The sequence below is a fragment of the Camelus bactrianus genome, chromosome 10 (genome assembly GCF_048773025.1).
Source record: "Camelus bactrianus isolate YW-2024 breed Bactrian camel chromosome 10, ASM4877302v1, whole genome shotgun sequence".
Classification (NCBI taxonomy): domain Eukaryota; kingdom Metazoa; phylum Chordata; class Mammalia; order Artiodactyla; family Camelidae; genus Camelus; species Camelus bactrianus.
This window is the reverse complement of record NC_133548.1, coordinates 40,213,767-40,235,348: the sequence shown is the minus strand read 5'-3', so window position 1 is coordinate 40,235,348 and position 21,582 is coordinate 40,213,767. Positions and strand designations below refer to the sequence as shown.

At 46.8% G+C, this 21,582-nt stretch overlaps 1 protein-coding gene across 7 annotated transcripts in view; it reads left to right on the top strand.

The window, feature by feature from the left end:
* MICAL2 (microtubule associated monooxygenase, calponin and LIM domain containing 2) overlaps nucleotides 1–21,582 on the top strand; it is a 213,615-nt gene that overhangs the window by 45,763 nt on the left and 146,270 nt on the right. For all 7 annotated transcript variants that reach the window (XM_074372378.1, XM_074372380.1, XM_074372377.1 and 4 more), the window contains exon 3: nucleotides 1,531–1,870. In XM_074372378.1, coding sequence (XP_074228479.1) covers nucleotides 1,607–1,870 — 264 coding nt within the window. In that variant the 5' untranslated portion in view covers nucleotides 1,531–1,606. The remainder of the gene's footprint in view (nucleotides 1–1,530; nucleotides 1,871–21,582) is intronic.

The window sequence follows — 21,582 nt, the reverse complement described above, 5'->3', positions numbered from 1 at the left end:
GTCTCTTCCCCCATCTTCTAGTAAAATCTACTTTGTTCCTAAAATTGTAGCATTTTGGCATTTCCCTCTTGTGGCTCCTCTGGACTCGTCCAGGCTCTGTTAAACACCTCCTTCTCTAGGCTTCTATGTGCTGTGTTCATTTTTATATGTGCTTGCCTGTTGTCTTGTAATCAGCTCTTTATGGGCCTGACTTCCTCGCTAGGCCCCATCTCTGTATCCCCAGCATCTGGGGTAATGCGTGGCCCTTGCTAAGGCACCAGCAGTTGTTGCTGAATGAATGAGTAAAGGATTAAGGAAGAAGATAAACACAATTTTCTGTTTTTAGTCTTATAAGGCCAGCCTTGCAATCCCCAAATGCGCCCGTAATAACATTTCTGTCTGGAGAGTCAGAAGCTGCCTAGCCCGAGGGCCTGGTCTCTGTGTGCTGACCTCCTCCTGCCAGGCTGCCGTCTGGGAGAACTTGGTATGCCATATCCTCTTGTTTACAGACCCCCCCCCCCCAAGCCCTCTGGCAGCTGGGCCAGCCCCAGCTCCTCCATGCTTGTCTTCTTGCACTTGCTTTGGAGTCTGGAAAAATAACTAGTGCTTTGGAAAATCAACTCTAATTTATTTTTGTTCCTTTGAAACTTAAATGACTTTCCTAAGAAAATGCCTGAGGTTAGAGTGGTGCAGAGAGAAAGGACGATGGCCAGAACCCAGGGGAGCTATTTTTGTGATGTGAATGAACCTCCATCGCATTTTTCCTTCCTTTGACCTAAGCACTTGTTTCCAAATAGCTCTCAGCTTGCAGGACCTCATGGCGCAATGGTAGCGCGTCTGACTCCGAATAGCTCCCAGCTTGGCCTTACAAAGCACAGAGACGTTCTGTGCATCAGGAGGAGACCCATGTGTCTGCCTGTCCTTCTTTATGTCTGACTGAGGTGGGTGCTGTGCTTCTGGCAGATACGAGGAATAGAGAGACATTTTGAGAACTTGCCGTTTGTGGTCTGTATAAGGGAAAGACTCGCCTTCTGGTAACTGACAAAGGAAGACTTAAAAGTGTGACATCTTAGGATGGGTGGGATGATGGTCATGAAATCTAGGGAGGCGTGTGCTTTGATTCTGGGGGCTGTGCACCCCTGTTATGTGGTTAGGTTATATTAATATTAGTCAACCAATTTGTGGCACACAAAATTATAGGTTTTCAGTGGTACCGAGTTGAGTGTGCCTTTCTGTGTTTTGTTTGTTTTCCTTTTGCTGGTTACTGCTTCCAGAACCATCTGGCTCATAGCAAGATTGACCAGGGTATATCTTTGACAATCTGTAGTTCTTTTCAGCCAGCCAAGTGAGTGGAGTGTTGCGGAGAGAGAGATTGCCAGCAAGGCAGCCAGGTTAGAAGGTATGACTGACTGTACATTTTCTATATATTAAGTATGTTTAGTAGTCAGTGTTATGTTTCCTATGTTAATATCTTAAAGGAGTTGCCTTTTTACCTCTCTGTACCCTCTCTGCCTCCCTGGAGCTCACCTCTGCCTCCGCCTACCTTTGCAGGTGTGACGCTTCTCCGGTACTTCATGGTGTTCTCCTCCATCCTCTCCACACCACTGCTCTACGAGGCTCCTGAGACATGGGGGAAAATGAGGATGAGAAGCAGACCCAGGCCGGGCAGGTTTTCGAGAACTTTGTCCAGGCTTCCACATGCAAAGGCACCCTCCAGGCCTTCAACATCCTCACACGGCACCTGGACCTAGATCCCCTGGACCACAGAAACTTTTATTCCAAGCTCAAGTCCAAGGTGACCACCTGGAAGGCCAAGGCCCTGTGGTACAAACTGGACAAGCGCGGGTCCCACAAGGAGTATAAGCGAGGGAAGTCTTGCATGAACACCAAGGTAAGGGAAACTCCTGCTGGACGCTTCGTACCCAAGTGGGGCAGGGGGGTTGGCTTGTTGGGAGGTTAGAAAGCTGTTGCCATTTTGCTGTTCTGAGATTCTTGGTAGGTGTGTGTGTGTTTTATTGTTGGATTCAGCTGAAGGTCTCCTTTGTGTCTATGTGCCCAGCTTATCCTGGCTGGGGGCTTCCACCTTATCCTGGTGGCCTCAACAACTCTTCTTGTGTCCTCTCCAAGGCAGAGAGAATGAAGGCATGCTTGATGTTATCCTGTTTCTCCTATTACTCCTACCACTGCTTCTTCTGGTAGCTACTATTTTTTGAGCAACATTTATGGGGTAGGCACGTTCTGTACATGGTCTCCTTGAACAGCACAGTAGTCCTTTGGGTCATTTAAGAGATACGGAACCTGAGAAGTCAGTTATCTTGGCCAACGTTACACACAAGAAGGCAACCTTGATGTCTCTCATTCTAGGGCTTATGCCCTAAATTCCTTGGAGAGACCCAATTAGAGTTGTGTTTCCCTAGGAGCAAACATTTTAGAAAGATCCCTTGACTTTAATTGGCTACAATGGTCTTTGGTTTTTACTGCCTTTTCCTCCCTCTTTCTCTTCCTCTCCAAACCTCAGCATTCTCCGCCTCCCCATCCCTTCCTCTGCACACTTGGGGTTCACCCTCCACAAGCCAATCACTTCCCCCTCTGTGTGGCCATAGGCAACATTGGTGAGTGTGGGGCTGCCCAGAGCATCACATCTCTGACATCTCTGCATTACCCCTTGCCGAATGGGTGGCCGGAAGTCCAGACTTCCCTGTGAGCCCTGGGCACGGGTCCAGGCTGTGTGTTTAGGTTAGAAGCTAGCATGCTGCATTTAGACCTCACAGGAGCCAGCTCAGCCAGAGCCCGTGGAATTCTAGTTGGGGCCAATCCTAGACAAGAGGATTGAACTCTCCATAGCAATCAGGACTGTTGTGTTTTTGTTTTGGAGATGTGGAGCCTTTGAGGCCACCGTGGGATAAGGCTGCTTCCCTTGCCTTGGGGGAGACAGCTGCCAAGCTCCTCTGAGCCTGGGGTGCACATGCTCTCCAGGGCATGGGAGAGCATTCTGTCAGCCTGAAACAGCCCAATCGCTTTAGCCCAGAGCATACTAGCCATCCAGGAAGGGTCTGCCCGTAATCAGCCAAGCTTCAGCCTTATGCAGAAGAGATGAAAGCATTAAAGAAAAAACAGGGGAGAGAGGGGCAGGGCCGGTATCCTAGGTGCCACCCCTGTCCATCACCTCATTTCCGAGTTATTCTAACTTCATGGTTCATGGTTCACTGGACAGCTCTTCAGAATTCCAGGAGGGGGAAGCTTTTAACTTTCAAAGCTTCACCCTTCTCAGTAATTGTCTATGGTGGCTTTCTTTTAAAAAGGTTTCATAGAAGTCAGGTGGCTGGGTTGCAAAATGTTTTCTCAAGGAAGATTTTCAGAGCTCTTATTTCATCAGGAAATGCATTGCCCCATATACCCAACAGTGTCTAGCAGTTGAGAGACTGACTTTCTTGGTGATCTGAAGACAGACCTTTGGAGGGCGTCAGCCAGCAGAGGGAGGGCATTGGAGGGTTGACCACCATAAAGATGTCCTTTCACAAATCCCTAGCTCGTTGCCTAGCCTGTCTGGCCAGCCCCTAGTTTACAAGCTTTGATGACTTGAAGTGGAAAAGTCCTTACATCCTGTGGTTGGTAGGTCATCATTGATGCCTAAGATACAAAGGGAAAGAACTAATGTCTTTAGTTAGTGATGCTGAGAAAGAGTGGTTCTTGCCCAGGAATTTTTACACCTTTTTTAGGAGGAGGAACAAAGACATTTCAAATAGGTGGTAGCTCATCTCATAAAAACTACTGAGACCCTGAAGAAAAAACACATTTGAAAATACCCTTTTTGTACGGTTGTGACTGCGTTAGGCTACTTTAGCTGTGCATTTCAGAAACTCAACTCAAACTAACCTAGATAAAACAGGGGAATGATTAAATTGTATAAACAGGAAGCTCTAGACACTCAAAGTCTTTCCTATTCTTTCTCCTTCCATCTATCTCTTGGATGGTTTGCTCTGCCTTGGCTCCGTTCTTCCCTCCTGCAAACCGTTTCTCCATGTTGTTAGCCTCTAGCTGATATCTTTATAGCTCTGTGACCCAAAAGACTAGAATCTTTCTCTTCCTGCTCAATTTGGGAAAGAATCTCAGGGAAGGATCTCTACCGGCTCACCTCTGGGCCAGATATTGTGGCAAAGCCAGGGGCGCTGGCTGCTGTCTTTGGCAGCCCTTTTAAGCATCACCTGATTGACATGAGAGAGGAACAGGTCCCCAGGGACGTGGAGGTGGGAGATGGACAAACAGCAAGTGTCCTCTACACAACAGGTGATTGCTTGTTTGCATACTGGTTATGATACAGTCCTCTCCATTTTGGACTCACATAGATGGTTAATACTCGCTCTAAAAGCCTGGTGCTTGTACTGCTTGTTGTGAGTCAAGCAAAACAGAGAACATGGTCCTCCCTCTCTTTCGACATGAACAGACGCTGTCTTGCTCACACACCTCACTTAGGTATCCTTTGGTGGTGTAGTTTAGGCTGAGCATTAGCCGAACAAGAAATGCCAGGCATTAGTGTGCACGCGGTTGATCATTAATGCTAAGCCGTGTAAAACACAGGCGTGTCAGGTTCCAGGCACCTAGCCAGGCTCCTGGTTAGCCCCAGGTACAGGGGGAATGAACGATGTTCAGCCAGAACTACCACCTTTGTGCAGATGTGGACGCATCTCGGCACCATTGAGAGTGGGTCTGGGCCTCAGCATTTCACAAGCCTTTATCAGCTCCCATGGGGGCTAAGCACTGTACTGTTCCCTCCACGCCAACAGTGAGTGAGTGTGTGTGTGTGTGTGTGTGTGTGTGTGTGTGTGTGAATGGTGATGGTAGGCAGAGATTGTGACCAGAATCTGTTTGGAGAAGAAGGCCTCTGGTACAGGTAGCAGGGGACAGGGCGGGGGGCTGCAGGGTCCCTAGACCAGTGGCGTAGGTGCCAGTTGCATAACCTAACTTGGGATCATTGTTAATTATTGATTATTATTTATGAGAGTTTTGCCAGGCACTTAATAATTCTTTCCCTGGGTGTGACCTCTTTGAACAAGGAAGGAGTGAACCCCGAGCGAGACAAAGATACTTTTTCGGGACTGATGTTGGCCCTGAATTAGGGTAGTGCTGGATCACATGCCACATCCAGTTGTGTAATGTTTCCGGGGAGAACAGCTCCGGGGAAAATGCAGTACATAATCTGGCGTGGGAATTACCATCATCACTAGGTCATGGAGCCGGCCGTTTATTTTTTTCGTACCTGTAAGGCTAGAAGGAACTTGACAGAATGTTGTGTATTTGACATTTGACAGGTGACAAACAGGGGCCCAGGAAGCTGAAACTATTCGGTAGAAGCTAGTGGGTGGCATTGCTGGGATTTGGAGTCTCTTTCCTGGTTTGCTCATGCAGTCTTTGGTTCGTTCACTCATTAGGTATTTCCAATACCCAGGGTTGGCAGGGGAGATAGTTTGAAAGACTAATAATAAGTGGTTCTCATTTGAGCTTTCTATGGAGGAGACAGAAGTGTCGTAATTTCTGTATTCACTTATTTAATCATTTATGAGGTAAATGATTATCGAGCAGCTACTTTGCGTCAGGCACCTGTCTAGGCACCAATCAGTCACTTAATAGCAGTGTGGCCTTGGGCAAGTTACTGAAATCTCTGATCCTCAGTAGCAGTCTCTGTAAAATGAGGATAATAAGAGTACTTCCTTCATGGAATTACTATGAGGATTAAATAAGGTCATCTTTGTACAGTGCTTAGAATGCTGCCCAGTACATGATAAGTGATCAGTAAATGTTTAGTCATTACTATCATTAATATCCTCAGTGCTATGAGAGAGCTGTGTGCACTGTCCTGCAGGAGTATAGAAGAGCGAGGCATGACTTGGTGTAATCTGGGAATGCTTCCCGGAAGAGGAGATATGATTTGGGGCTTGGCAGACAAGTAGAAGTTTGCCTTGCATCACTGAAGGAAGAGCTGGAGGGACTGTAAGTCAGAGAAACATATTCTGGGAAGAGCGTGTTGCTCATGTAATGGGCATGAAGCTGTGTGTGGGGAGAGCTTGAGAGCCTGAAAGAGCAGAATGGACACATGGCAGAGGAGACCAGGCAGGCCTCCTGGGGCCAGGCTGTGGAGGGAGGGTCTCCTCCGGGAGGGTCACTCCCTCAAACCAAGGACCTGGAGGATCATTGAGGATGAGCCTTGATTCCCAATCCAGGGTTCCTCCTCCCCCTACCCTCCAAGGGATGGCTCAGTCATCACAGGTAACCAGTTCAGACCAGAAGGCATTTGTACATCATTGCCATAAAAACACACTAGCAGGAAATGACTCATGGACTCCAGTCACCAGCAGTAGTGGAGCCAGCCGATATAATGAAAACTCTCGGGTTATCTTGTGAGAAGGAAATGTCTGGATTTTGTGAACATCCAGCATGGCCACCCCACACTTTTTGCTCCTGACTGTGACCTTCACCTGTCTTTGGCTCCCCAGTGGTGGGTAGCCCAGGCCTGGGGAGTGCTTGTGGCCCAACTCATTACGTGGTTCCTGAGCTTCAAAGCAGAGCACAGCTGGAGTAGGGACGTAGGGTGGGAGGGGTGAAACTGGGAGGGAAGGCCGCTATCTCCAGGCCTAGATAAGCCTATCTGACATTCCCCACCTCTGAAATCACCCATCATGGCCCTTGAAGCCAGGCTCTGTTGTGCTGGCTGGGAAATGTCTAGCATCGCCTTGCCTGATACGAACAGTTGCAGACTTAACCAACAGAGCAGAGGATGGTCCCTGCGGTGCGAAATTCTGTACTGGTGGAACGAAAATCTTCCATGAACTCTGGATCTGTCTACTTACCTGACAGTGGATTTGGGCACTGCTACACTAGACACGTTTTCAAGCCCAGATTACCAATCAGAGAGTATGAATTACTACACTTGCCACTGCAGCTCTACATGGAGCATGTGGGGTTTGAGTGAATGCGTGTGTTGAACGTGATATGTAAGCTTGAGGAAATTCAATTCCCGACAATATTAAACTGAGCTGGAAAAAACTCTTTTTTGGCTGTCTTCATAGGAAGTGGTTAATCCGGGTTCACTGTGGTTCATTTTACAAATACATGTATAAATAAAGGCTTCTTTGTCTTTTTAAGAAAAAACTAATTCGTTTTCCTTAATTAAAAAAGAAATGCATGCTCACGATTTAAAAATTAATTCAAGCGGGGTGAGAAAGTATTCGGTGAAAACAAGTATCTTTTTTCTGGGAGGAGGCCCCCAAGTCTCCACCCTGAGGCAACCACTGTACCACTTCCCAGGTGCCCTTCCTGAAAGTCTCTACGTGTGTGAGCATGTGCGTGTGTACGAGCGTGTGCACATGTGCATCCTTCTTCCTTTTATTAAATGGAAAATATTTTTACACATTTGTTGTGAACTTTTTTCCACTTAAAAATATATCTTGGAGATTGTTTTGTATCAGTATGTGAGGATCTAATCATTTTATTATTTGCATGGCTTTTTATGGCTTCCCATTTTATGGCTCCATCACAATTTATTTAACTGCTTAGGTTGTTTCCAGTCTGTTGCTGTTTAAAATAGTGCCGCAGTACACTTCCTCATATGTACTTTGTATGCACGTGAAAGCACGTCTATAGGATAGATTGTGAGAACTTCGGGGTCCAAGGGTGTGTGCATTGCATTGACAGTGTTACAGGCATTGTCAAGATCCTGTCCATGGAGGTCCTTGCAGGGGACACTCCCACCAGTAGTGCAGGAGAGTGACAAGAAGAGTCCTGCTTGAGAAGGGAGCTACCATGGTGGGCTGTTGCCCACTTGGATTTCCTTGGCTTGGCTGAGTGGGCATTGGGATGGACATCCTTTGAATCCTGGAGTCTGGGCTGGGTGGCTTTGAATGGGGCCACTGAGTGAAGAGCAGTCCGGTAGCAATATGGAAGAGATTGTCACCACCCCCATAACGATCATAATCACAATTTAATTACTGTTACCACGCAACAAATGCCTAGTGCTTTATAGTTTCACATACATGATCTCATTAATACAATTGCTTTATCTGTAAAAGGTGAATGCTTTTTAAAAGAAGAACAAATACAAGTGTATGCTGTCTTCAGAATTTCATAATGGTGGGAGCTTTTAGAGCTCTGGCCATGGAAGATCTATATTCTTTGTGCTGAACTGGGACCCCTTCCTGGCCTAGCTACTTTGTTCTCTTTATGATTCAGTTTAAATTAGTGTCACCTCCTCCAGGCAGCCTGCCATGATCTCTTTTCTACTTCCCCTTCTTTTATTTCATCCCCCTTTGGATTTGGTGCCCCCAGGGGATCCCATCCCAGGCTCTGGTCCTATCACTATCCTGCTGATCGGTGCCCCTCATTGACTGCTTTTTGGTCCCCTTCCACTCACCTTGAGCTCCATAAGGAGAGGAACCGCACGTATCTGGCTCATCCTTGGGTCTGAAGCACCCAGCACAGTACTTGGCACAGGGAAGGTGCTCAGGAACTAAATGAATGAACTATGTAGCTGAGGAGGCTTCTTTCTGAAGCTGTACTGGTGAGTCCTGGTATTGCCAAGCCTCGATAGTGGGTTTACAGAAGCTGGGACCAGCCAATCCCTTATTTCCTTATTCAAGCGTCTGTCCAGATTTGCATCTGAGTATTGCTCCCTGAGCATCCTCTCCCTGTGATGCAAGATGATGGTCACAGGCTTGTCTGCGCCTTGACTAACATCTGGCTGTTCATGGAGCTTTCAAGAGGGACAGGGAAATTGGCCAGTAGGCCTGTGAGGCTGAAGGGCTGCTGGGCCTCCTTTTTCTTGGCAGAAAAAAAGAAAAACCTCTGGCAGTTCCTGGCCCACCCAGGGTTGCATAAGGCCTTAGGGAATCTCTGGCCAGGATTATCCAAATTAATGTGTACCACTGGGCAGGGCAAGAGGAAATCATGAAGCAGTTTCATGCTCTGCTTCCCAGACTGGAAGGTGTCCCCTGGCTTCCCTCGTTCCTGCTCATTGGAGAAGCTCTTGCTCTGCTTTGCTTTTTTTCACAATAAAAAATGTCTTGGAGATCAGTATAGTCCATGGCAGGGGATTTTTCCACTTAGTGTGAATATATCTGTCTACCTCTTATCAGCTGGGTGGGGTACCAGGCTGAGTTCAGCCTTCCTGCCATAGGGCAGGTCCTACCCGCTTCACCGGGCCCTGCATTCAGGTTGTTCTCCCCTCTGAGTCAGAAAGGATTGCCCTTAGCTGCAGGTAACAGAGACATAAACAAATAAGGGCTTATTTTTTAACCAGATGTCAAGAGAACGATGGTGACTAGAAATTCAGTAGCTATATTCTCTGTGACTCTCTGAGCCAGTGCTGTCCAATAGAAATGTAATGTGAACTACCTATGTGACTTAAACATTTCTAGCAGCCACATTTTTAAAAGTGGTGAAAAGAAATGGTGAAATTGATTTTAATAATGTATTTCATGTAACATGATATATCCACAATATTATCATTTCAGCACGTAGTCAATATAAAAAATTATTACTGAGATATTTTACATTCTTTGTGTGTGTGTGTGTTAAGTCTCTGAAATTCTGTGTCTTTTACAGCTCCACTCAATTCAGACTAGCCACATTTGAAATGCTCAATAGCCACATGTGACTAATGGCTGTTGAATTGGATAATGCAGCTCTAGGCTTTTCCTCATACTTGTCACTTTGTAGTCACAAGGTGGTTGCTGCAGCTCCAGCCATCATGTCTGGTTTTGAGGCAGAAAGAAGGTAGAAGGGGCTGCTCTAGCTACATATATTGCTTTATCACATAGACAGAAGTATTTCCAGAAACCCCATTAAAATATAAATAAGCTCCATGAGGCAGGAGTTTTTATCTATATAGGTTTTGCTGATATTCCAGCACTTAGAATAATGCCTAATGAACAGTAGGTATTTATTGTGGGTTTTCTTCAAAAGCAGATTCTCAGAAGGTGAAGTGCAAGATGTTTATTAGTAATTAACACCTGTGAAAGCAGAGACCTGAAGGAGTGAGGCATGAGCTTGTGGCTCTGTGAGGAAAGAGGATTCTGGACAAAGGGAACAGCCGCAGGTGCAGAGCTGCTGACAAGCGAATGTGCTCGGTATATCATCAAAACAGCAGGGAGACCAATGTGGCTGGAAAGAGCCAGGCCCGTGTGGTAAGATCTAGGTCCAGAAAGCACCACAGGAGGGACTTTGTCTTTTACTCTGAATGAGATGTAAGGCCCTGGAGGTGGCTGAGCAGAATCACATGACCTGACTTCCTCACAGGAGGACTTGTTTACCCTTGGCGATGAAGGAGGGAAAGGTAGACTGGGGTCTCTCCCTTCTGTGAACAACAGCTGTCTCAGGCCTCAAGAATTTATTGCATCCTGTGCTCGTCATGCCTTAGAAGAGCTGCTTGCTCTCTCACCACAGACCAACAGATTAGGGACAGGCCGAGACCAGCCTTGCTGCCCAGGTTAGGGCAGACCTGGCTGTTTCGGTTGAAAGTCTTCCTGGAAGGAAAAAGTCCTCCCAGTTAGCCACAGCACCTAACACCACCGGAGAAGGAGTTGGTTTATTAAGTTACCCTTTACTCTCTCACTGAGGGACTGCTATCTAAGTGTCAGGCCTCTGGGCACCAGAGAGGAGGAGGAAGGCGGCAGAGAAGGCCCCATGGAGGTTTCTGTCTCATCTGGGGAGAACAGAAACACAAAGATAATTTTGTTGCATCATCCCGAGAAGGACATAAGTAGGGTATTGTGGCAGAGAGGATGGAATGGGGAGAGGGGTTGATTTTAACCAGGGTGCCTGGGAGGTGACCTTTAAGCTGAGATCTCCAGATGAGAAGCAGCCAGCTGGCAGAGAGCTGGTTATTCAGAGAGGACAGCAAGTGCAAAGGCCCTGAGGTAAGAAAGCTTTCTGCCAGCTGGAAGAGACAGCAAGGCAGCCAAGAGAGGGCTGGAGGGAAGTGAGCAGTGGGGGGTGTGGTAGGAGATGGGGGTCGGGGGAGACAGGAGGCACATCACTGAAGGGCCTTTCATGTAGTCCATTTTAACAAGTTTAGGTTTTATTCCAAGAACTCTCTTTGGGTACCAGCTCCACTGCTTAATAATTGGTGTGTCCTTGCCTCTTGGAGCCTCTGTTTTTTCATCTGTGAAATGGGAATAATAATAGTTATGTCTTAGGGCTCAGGTGCCAAATGAACGTAAAATACATTTCAAGTGCCTGGTAGTTGTTAATTACCTCCTCTCCTTCTTAAAACTATCTTGTTGCATTTGTGACACAACTTTTTCGACCCATTTTTTTTAAAGTCATCTTCATGTACTTTCTCCTTTTCTGTAGTGCATACTCGGTGTCCTCCAAGGACTCATCTCTGACTCCTTTTGCTTCTGCTGGGTGTGCTTTCCCAGGGAAATCTCAGCTACACTCAGCTATCACCCCCACCCCTCCATGAAGATGACTCTACTTTTGTATCCCTGGCCCTTATCTCCCTCTTAAGCCCCTGACCCCACTTAAGTGCCCTATGGACAACTTCAGGAGGCCCCTTGGGCACCTTTAAATCACATTCACTGTCTTCTTTCTGAAACCTGCTTCTCTTCCTCTGTTCCTCTAAATACTGAAGGCTCAAAACCCTGCCATCCTCTTGGACTGGCATCTGCTTTCCGCCTCCAGTTGTCAGATCCTGCTGCACCTTCCTTCGCAGTTTTATTCATATCCTTTCCCTCTCTTCATTTCCACTGCCCGCACTTCGGTGGAGTGCAATCTCTTATCTAAGTGATGGCAGTCGCATCTCTGAACTCTCTTGCCTTTTCCTCCCATCCAGCCCAGCTACCGACCCCCATGCAGTTGTCTGTCCGAAGCACAGATCTGATTGCGGCTCTTTGCTCACGTTCGTGGCTCCCCAGGGCCTATGCATTGAAGGTTCTCCCCCAGCCTGGCCCAGTGCCTGTCTGATCAGCCTGTCTCCTGCTCGCCCACCTTGTGTTCCAGAACTCCCTTCTCACATGCCCCATGCTGGCAACACTCCCTCTTCACTCTCAGTCTCGTCACCACCCTGCCCTTGGCGAGTGTTCTAGCATTCAGTCCAACCTGTAGAGCACCCCCTCCTCGGAGGCCCTCGCCTCTGTGGCTCCGGCAGCTCCAACCTCCCACCTTTAATCAGCGACCCCATCCCCAGGGCCACACCTCGGAGTTGGCCACCACCCGGAGCTGCTCCACCTCAGCTCTCCTTTGAAGTAGTCCTCTCTAACCACAGTTCTGAGCTGCTGCTTCTCTCTCACTGCGTCACTCACAAAACCTTCTGCCAAACCCGATTTCCATCCTCAGCCAACACCTCCATTTTTTGCCCATCCTGGAGGCGGTGTTCTGTTTTTGCAGTCGTGTTCAGCAGCTTCTTGAAGCCCTGACTTCAAGTCAGCCCTGTCTTAAGTCTAACTCTTCCTTTATCTTGTCCTTGAGGCTGCCTGGTTTCGTTGGAAAAAGTGGCAGAGCCTGGAGGGAAGGTCTCGGTACCAAGTTGTGATAAGTCAGTGCTGAGCATCTTTGTGCTGCTGGGACAGCCTGTTAAGAAAGCCTCATCAGTTTTCTGTCTAAGTTATCCCCAGCCTTTATCTCCTTCTCTACCCTTCAGCCCCTTCCCTTTAAGCAGACATCCTACTTCTCCTGAAAACCAGTATCATCAGCTCTGTTTCTTCTTTCCTTCTTCTCAGATTCCTGGGCAAGTAATCTCTGTTCTCATTCCTCCCATGGCTTCACCTCCCTCTCATTCCCAACCTGCTGTAACCTGGCTTCATTCTTCTGTGCCAATAGAAATGCTTTTTTTCCGCATCACCAGGGGCCTCAGAATTAGCCAAGACCACCTTTGCATCCTTGTCTACTTGGCCTCTTTCAGACATTGGACATGGTAGGTCACCCCCTCTCTGAAACTCCTCTCCTTAGAGAGGTGCCTAGGCATAGCACCTGGTCCTCAAGGGAGGGGAGGATGTAGGTTATGTTCCTTTGCAAGGAATTGTAAACCTGAGTATTGACAGGTCCAAACTCTCCCTGTCTTTTCATATATTCTTGGCAAGAAGGTTTTCCATAAAGAGTAAATCACTGACCATTTTTTCTGCTGCTGAACTCAGTGACAGGTGTGGTGGCATGGATTTATGATGCCGCCTTGTGCTACAGGATTCTCTTGTCTTTTTCCCTTATAGATTTACTCCAGCCCTCCAGATTATATCGAATGACATCGTTCGTTAGAATTTAGCCATCCATCACAATACTACAAATCCTTTCTGCCTGGAAAGCAATTTTATATCCAGTATCTCATTTGATTCTCATAATAACTCTGTGAGCTAATAAGGGCTGGCATGATCATCCCTACTTTACAGACAAGGAAACTGATGCTTAATTGGGATAAAGGACTTGCCTGGAATTTCACAGGGATAAATGGAAGAATGAAAGAATGTTCAAAATCAGCGGTCCCAGATGTTAGTGCCAGTTGTTTGACTTTTGTTTGAAAACTTCAATACAAACAGACAATGACTCTCAGAAAGGTGTAAAATCCTTTGTATCTCCAACTACATCGTTACTTTGACACTTAGTATTGGATATTAAGGATACAGAGATGACTCAGGCATTAGTCTTACTTTATTTTTGTAAGAAACTTTGCCTGAAATATTTAAGGAAGACAGCAGCTTTACTATTTATGAATTTATGATTTTAGAGCTTCACGTTTGAGTGATTGCTTATTAGAGAGAGGGTCTCAGGTAATGTGCTCATACCGTGAAGCTCTTTTGATGGATGTAATAGTTTGAAATTTGGAGTTAAGGATGGCACTTGCAACCTTACGTCAACTTTAGAATCTAATTTATTTTGTTTACACAGATTGAAAATAGGGTTTTGAGTGATAGTTTTTAACAGCTTGTTTTGCAATCTCTCTAATCATAATAATCCAGAAACTTGACATGGGGTAGATAGATGTGTCCAATTTGCTTTAAGACTCAACTTTGAAACCAAAAGACTTTAATCTGTAAAATGAAGGTAGTATTTAGGCAGTTCAAAGAGTTGTAAGGAAATGAGTCACCTTAGCAGGGGCCCGCAACATTATAACCAACCAGCAAATGCTCACTGTTACTATTCTGCTCTATAGATTTAAGGAAAGGGTTGACAACTGTTGCCCATGCTGAGGATTTGTGGCCGTGCTAGTGTGGTATGAGTTTTGTTTGTTTTTTTGTGGTTGCATCTTTTTTTTCTTTATTTTCTTAGAGCATTTTTTGGTTCACAACAAAATTGAGGGGAAGATATAGAGATTTCCCTTATACTCCCTGTCCCCACACATGCGTAAGCTCCCCTGTCAACATCCTGCACCAGAGTGGGTCATTATAACAGGGGATGACCCTCTGATGTGATGACACATCATAATCATCCAAAGTCCACAGTTTACCTTAGGGTGTGCTCCAATTATTCATTCTACCTTTCACCCCACCCTATCCTAATCTTTTTAACTGTCATCATAGTTTTTTGATATTTCTTTTCCAGAATGCAATATAGTGGGAATCACACAGTATGTAGCCTTTTCAGACTGGCTTCTTTCACTTGGAAATATGTGTTTAAGCTGCCTCCATGCCTTTTCATGGCTTGGTAGCTCACTTCTTTTTAGTGCTAAATAATATTCCATTGTCTGGATATACCACAGTTTATTTATCCATTGACCTAATGAAGGATATCCAGTTTTGCAGTAATGAATAAAGCTTCTATAAACATTCATGTACAGGTTTTGGGACGTAAGTTTTCAATGTGAAAGTAAATAACCAAGGAGCTTGATTGCTGGATTGTATGGTAGGAGTGTGTTTAGTTTTGTAAGAAATCACTAAACTGTCTTCTAAAGTGGCTGTACCATATTGTATTCCTGCCAGCCCTGAATGAGAGTTCCTATTGCTCCACATCCTCACCAGCGTTTGGTGTTGTCAGTGTTCTGGATTTTGGCCTTTCTAATAGATGTGCAGTAGTATCTCCTTGTTATTTTCATTTGCATTTTCCTGACGACATATGATGTGGAACCTCTTTTCATATGCTTGTTTTCCATCTCTTAAGAGGTTTTTTAATCTTCAGGAATCTGTGAACTTGGATGGGATAAAAATCTTTATTTTCACTAACTTCTAACTGAAATGTAACATTTCCCCCAATCATGAATGTAGGCAGCAAACCTACATTAGGCATGCCTGTGATCCGTCACCAGGAGAAGTCATAGATATTTTAATTTTTCCCTGCAGTTGTGGACATCTCAATCTCTGTTTACGCTTCCTACTATTTGGAAATTATGTAAGGTCTTAGACCCTCAGCTAGATCTTATCATTTAATATATTATTAGATATGTTCAATGTGTCATTTTATTTTGTGCATTTAGAGATATAATTCTGAGAAGGTTTCCACAAGCTTCACTGGGTTTCCAGAGTGACCCAGGGCATGGAAATGGTCAAGGACCCCTGATCTGATGTACCAGACCTGGAAACTAGGGGCCAAGAGCTGAGTGGGGCCTGCCTGTGTGCAGCAGCAGGGGTGCTGGGAAGAGCTTGGGAGGGACCTAGTTCAGATCTCTGCTCCTCCCCTTACTCGTTTATGACCCTGGGCCAATTACTTTAGTTGTTTGAGTCCCAATTACCTCATTTGTAAAGCAGCAATACTAAAACATACCTTACTGGCTTTAACACACACATAAAGAATCATTTCTAGTGTATAGGAAGTCCTCAAAAATGTCAATTCCCCTCTTTCTTCCTGCTCTGTTTCCTCTTGTGTGATATGAGGGGTTTTAGTAGGAGTTCTCTGTAAGATCTTTCTTAAATTTGTTGTGTCTTTCTTGTAATCAAGGCCAAGCCAGATAGTCCAGTGTTGTTGAGTTGGAGCTGGTGTCTTTGTGACCCATGGCTCCAAGGTCTCCTTTCCTGGAGCAGCCAGGATAACCTGAGTCCTCAGACTTTGCCTGGTCCTTCCCCTGTCCACCTTGGCTTTCCCTGGCTCCCCTCCAGCCTGAGCTCATGGGCTGGGAACGCGTAGGCCGAGCTGCTCCCTCGAGTGCCTGTGAGAGGGCCTTCGGTATAACATGTTCTGGGAGCATTCTCTGCGCTTGTGTCTGGGACAGCTGATAGCAGACCTGGGAAACCCATTAATCAGCATCCTTGGGGTGCAGCAGACCCACGCCCACTCTCGCTGCTTCTCCATCTGTTGTTTCAAGCCGACTGTTCTTAGATGGAAAAAATGTAGCCTATTGTTTTCTTGGTGAGAAGGTGCTAAGGTGACCGAATGCTTCTTTGTGCAGGAAGTCGGGAGTATGGGGGGGAAGTGGCTCGATGCAATCACAGAACCATATCCTGCTCCTTTTTTTGGTTTTTGTTTTTCTTAATTAAGCTTTGAATCAGAAAAGGCTTTATGGTCACCGGGCTTAGGTGATATGTGTTGTGGTTTTTGCTTTTTGGTTGCTTAACTCTCCTGGGCCCTGGAACCATGTTCTATTCCAACTCAATTTTCAGAGTAGGTGAAAATGTATGGTGTGCCTGGCTGATCACTGCAATATTTGTTAAAATGATTGCTAGAGTCTCAGCTGATGGGCACCCATTTGGAGCACAGTGGGGGTGGACCACCGTCCACACTCTGTATGTCCTCCTCCCTGTTCCAGCCCAGCTCGGGGCCACAACTCCAGCTCAGAGCCCGGAACTAACCACCTCTGCTTCTCATTGGCCTGCAAGAGAATTGAGTGTGATGGCGTTTCTGAGACTGAGCTGAGCCAGGAGGGGACGGTGTGTGTCTTGTCACTTAAATATCACTGGTAAGATGCTGGCTGGGGACTGTTGAGGTGAGAGGGACCTTCCTGCCCTCCCATGTGGGAGAGTTAGGGACCCCAAGGGCTCCACTGAGATAGACTGCCCCCCAGGCTCTCACTTCTTCATGCCAAGAAGTGAAACAGTGGTGTGGGTGTGGTGCCATTCCTAAGAGCAGGTTCTTTAGGGTCAGACCAACCTGGGTTTGCATCTCACTGTTAGCTCTGTGACCTTCAGCATCTTAACATCTCTGTTCCTCCAATTCCTTAGCTGTAATATGGGGATGATAACAGTACTCAGCTCCCAGGGTGATTGTGAGACGTGCATAAATTAACATGTGTAAGCACTTAGAACAGTGCAGGATGCAGAGTAAGGTTATTGCCTTGGTCATTATTACTGATTGTCAGTGTGAACGGGATCTGAGTGGCAGGGGTCTTTATCCCTGGCTGCCTCCCTGCCCTGGTTGCTGCTCCTTGTTCACTTTTCCCACAGTGGTTAAGTACGGGTGTCTATATCCTCCTCCACGGGCCTCAACCACTGGACTTACCTGCCTACGGAGGCTGCAGAGTTGGTGCTCCTCGGCATCTCTGAAATTCCAGCCCAAAATTCCAGCCTGGGAGAGAGGTGAACCCGGGACAGTGCCAGCCTCCAGTCTGTCTGCAGGGCACCTTGCTCCTGAGTGTCCTGCCCTATTATCTGTCCCAGAGAATGTCTGATATTTGGGTTTTGTGATGAAATTGTCTGGCTGTCTGAGACGTTTCACAAATAGATTCCAGACGTAGGAAACCAAGCCTTTCTGTATTTTTACTGACATAAGAACAAGCTTGGAGGAATGACTTCAGGGATCCCTCTCTTCAGTCTGCTGGGGGAGGGGGTGGGGTGGAGTTTACTTTGGTGGTTAATAGCAACTGTGGTAACCAACCCACACCAGGCCCTGTAGTTTTCAGTTCTGCCATCAGGCGTCAGGTGTGGGTGAGGTGACCTCCATCTCTCAGCCTCTAGTTGCTCAGAACCTCCCCAGTGAGCCGTGTATTCCTCAATCTCTCTGCCTTAGGCATTTACAGAGCAGGAGGGGAGAAAGCAAGGCTCGTGTGGCCTAGAAAGTTATCAAAAGGCTGAAGGCCCCGGAGGGCTCCTCACCTCCCTCTCCCAAGACGACTCCTGTTTGCACGAGGTGTTGGTGAAGGGCTCACAGCAATGGTTGGCTTCCATTCAACACATACATATATTCTGGGGCACAGTGGCCGTGTTCCAGAGGCTGGAGATAAAGCAGCAAGCCCTCCATAAACGATCTCTGCTGGAATAAAAACCCTCACCATTATCTGTGCCGGAGGGAACAGTGAAGAGCTATGCCTCGCTTTGCCGGTTCCAGAGCACTTTCCCACACTGAAGACCTTCCTCGCCTGCCTCCTTTCCTCTTGTTAAGTCTCGTCTGCTTCCCTCCAGTCCACATGACAGAGGCTGGCCATCTCTGAGCCTTCCCTGGCTATGCTGGACTCTGAGCCTCCTGACAGCTCTCTGCCATGTGCAGATGTCACAGGGACAGTTCCGCAGAGGAGCGCCCCGGGCTGCAGGAGCACCGCCGCTCCCAAGGCTGGTTCTTCCTGTTCTCCGACTGCACGGCCATACTCAGCTCTCCCTAGGGAGGCAGCCAGGGCGTCCAAGCCCTATAGTGTGTGAAAAGGGGAAGCTGTTGGACCTCTGGCAGCCTGGGGGAAACCAGGATGACACCTCTACACCCTAAACTGCTTCAAATTGAACCCCAACCTCTACCTGCAGTCATATTTCCAAAATACCACCAAAGATGTGGAAATTCTGCACCTTTAACATATACCAAATGCCTCCCAGGCACATAGTAGGTGCTTAGCACAGGAGTCCTGGAGCTAGAACGTGAGCCCAGTCGCTCTGACTCAGGCCCTGGGTCCTGGCCCCGTCAGGGGTTTCCTTTCTTTACTTGGGAGGGAGGTGGAGGCCCTCTAGCCAGCTGCATGCAGCGGGAGGCTCTCCTTTATGGGGTTAGCTGGGGCCTGCACTTTTTGCTAGGAACTGTGGGAAGTAGGGAAGAGCTCTCCAGTGCTTACAAAGTGGATTTTGAAAAACAAACAAGACCTTGCCTACACAGGGATGAAGCAGAGGTTACATGTGGTTTTTTTTTTTTTTCTTTTTTAGACAGGGGTAGAGGGGTGCTTAGCTGAATAACAGACTAGAAAGAACTCTGTAAGTAGGTCCATAAACTCATCTAGAGGATAATTGCTCTCTGTATGGAAAATACATTTATAATAACTATCATTTGTAAAAATGTTTTATAATTTATAAAGCCCTCTTCACATGCATTGCATATATGTATAAACACTGTGCACAACCTTCCCCTTTAAGGTTACTAAATACACACACACACACACACACACACACCCTTCATCCTGCCTGTTATGTAGTAGAAAGAACCCAGGTGGGCTTGTAGTCTCTGGGCCTCAGTTTACCGTCTGCAAAATGAGGATGGCAGCCCCAGCTGGGGGAGATAGTACAGGGATGTGTCTCTTGCTGGCATGGCGCCTCGTGGGAATACGGAGAATGGGAGCTGATTGGCTCTGACAGTGCTGTGCTGGGCAGTTAAGAGATACCTGGTGCAGGTGACGGGAACCCTCATCTCACCCCCCACCCCTGGGGCATCAGCTAAGGGAAGGTTCTCTTCTAGAGCTGCTGACTCAGAAGGTGGGGTTTGCCGGGCAGGAGAGGCTCAAGCCCCAGGGCCTGTGGGCAGCCAGGCTGTGGGCACCCAGGCTGCTCTCTTCTACCTGTTCTCAAGGTGACCTGATGGGATCCCTGGTCCACCATCGTGCTAATTCTTATCAAGTGGAGCCTCTGAGGGGTGAGCAGTGTTTCTCCTCAGAGAACTGAGAGAGCAGTGATGACCTATGCAGAACCAAGGCTGGGAGGGTGCAGGTGGATGGCAAGTCCCCCACCTCTGCCCGAGGCTCCTGCTCCCCCTGCCTCCATCAGCTCTGCTGGCCCCCTTTGCTCTCCTCCCAAGGGAATCTCCCCTTGTCCCTTTGTTTGTCTTCCTCTGTCCTCTGCCTGCCCCATTGATCTTCCTTTCTTTACCCCCATGGAGCTGTTTGCTTTTTAATTGTAAAGAGTTTTTTGTTTCTTGTTCCTTGTATAAAATATTGAGTTAACTGATTTCATATTCAAGGAGGGACCATGTCTAAGGTTTATTTTTGAATTCTGTGATTCAGTGAAGTTTCTTCTCTTTAAATAATGAGTGGTGTGGTATGGTCCTTTGTTTCCATCTGTACAGTAGGGACAGGAATGCTCCCCTCAGGGTAGCAGTAGCCTAATGAGTGAATAAATGAAGTCCAGACAGCAGCAAGCCCCCAGCACTTCTGTTTGAATTACCCCAAAGACGTGTTGATCGTTACTGAGTAGTCCCAGACGAGGACCTTGGTTTCTCTGCATCTGACTCGAGACTGACTCAGATGCTGTGGTTTTGAGGGCTTTGTTTCAGCGGTTACTTGGGCTGGAATCAGCCATGCGTCAGCAGCTGCTAGCAGAGGTGACTTGGCGTGTCCCAATTATGGATGAGTTGTCTGTATCTGCCTTACTCCTCTGGTGGCTGCCTCCCTGAAAGCCTCAGGAACTCCCATTGTCTGTGTGGGTGGGCGTCCCAGGGCCCACTCCCCTGGGCTCTCTCTGGTTTCCCCTCCACCTCTCTTTACCAGGTACCTGTCTGCACTTCCCACTTGCCCTATCCCATCCCATGAGGTAGGTGGGTGGCTGGTGGGTAGGGGCAGTTATCAGATGGGAAAGGAAAGCTTGAGCTGCCAGTATCCCCAGAAGTTGTCTGCTACGCCCTCTGACTATTGTTTGGTGTTGCATTCTGTTCCTCTGTCTCCACGGTTTATAAAAGTGGGTGTGTGAGCCCTGTCTTTATCTGTACTGTCCAGTACGGGTGCCACTAGCCACAGGGCTTTTGTGACAAGTCCAAATTGAGATGCGCTATAAGTGTAAAATACACAGCTGATTTCAAAGACTTACTATGAAAAAAAGACTGCATAATAACTCATCAGTACTTTTTATATGAATTACATGTTGGAATGATAATATTTTGGATAGATTGAACTAAATAAAATATTAACATTAATTTTACCCATTTTTTTTCTTTTTCAAAAAAATATGACTACTTGAAAATTTAAAATTACATATATGGCCCACATTATATTTCCGTTGCAGTGGTTCTTAATCTGGTGCCAGTTTTTTCTCCCCAGGGACATTTGGTGATAGAGACATTTTTGATTGTCATGCTCTGGGGAGGGGAGTAATACTACAGTGTAGTTGGGAGAGGCCAGGGATGCTGCCAAACATCCTGCGATTCACAAGACAGTACCCCAACCACAAAAAGTGATCCAGCCCCCAAAATCCATCATGCCAAAGCCGAGAAACCCAGTTCTATTGGACACTCTTACTTGGGAAGACGTAGTCTTCTCTTATGGACAGTGACTCCAAAATCAGAGGCTCTAGGGCATAGCAGAAAGAGCATAAATGGCCAGAGTCAGATGCCTGCAACCAGGTAGGTTACTTAACATTTCAGAGCCTCGATTTCCTCATCTGTAAAATGGGCATCATAATACCTACATTATAGGTTTCTAGTTAGGATTAAATGAGATTGTTATGTACCATACCTGACACATGGTAAACCACCGCAAAATAGAAGTTACTATTATTGTTTTAAAAACCTGTTTCTTTTACTCTCTGGATCAACTATTAGGATTTCTACATGCCTTCTGTATTTCTCTACGATACCTGA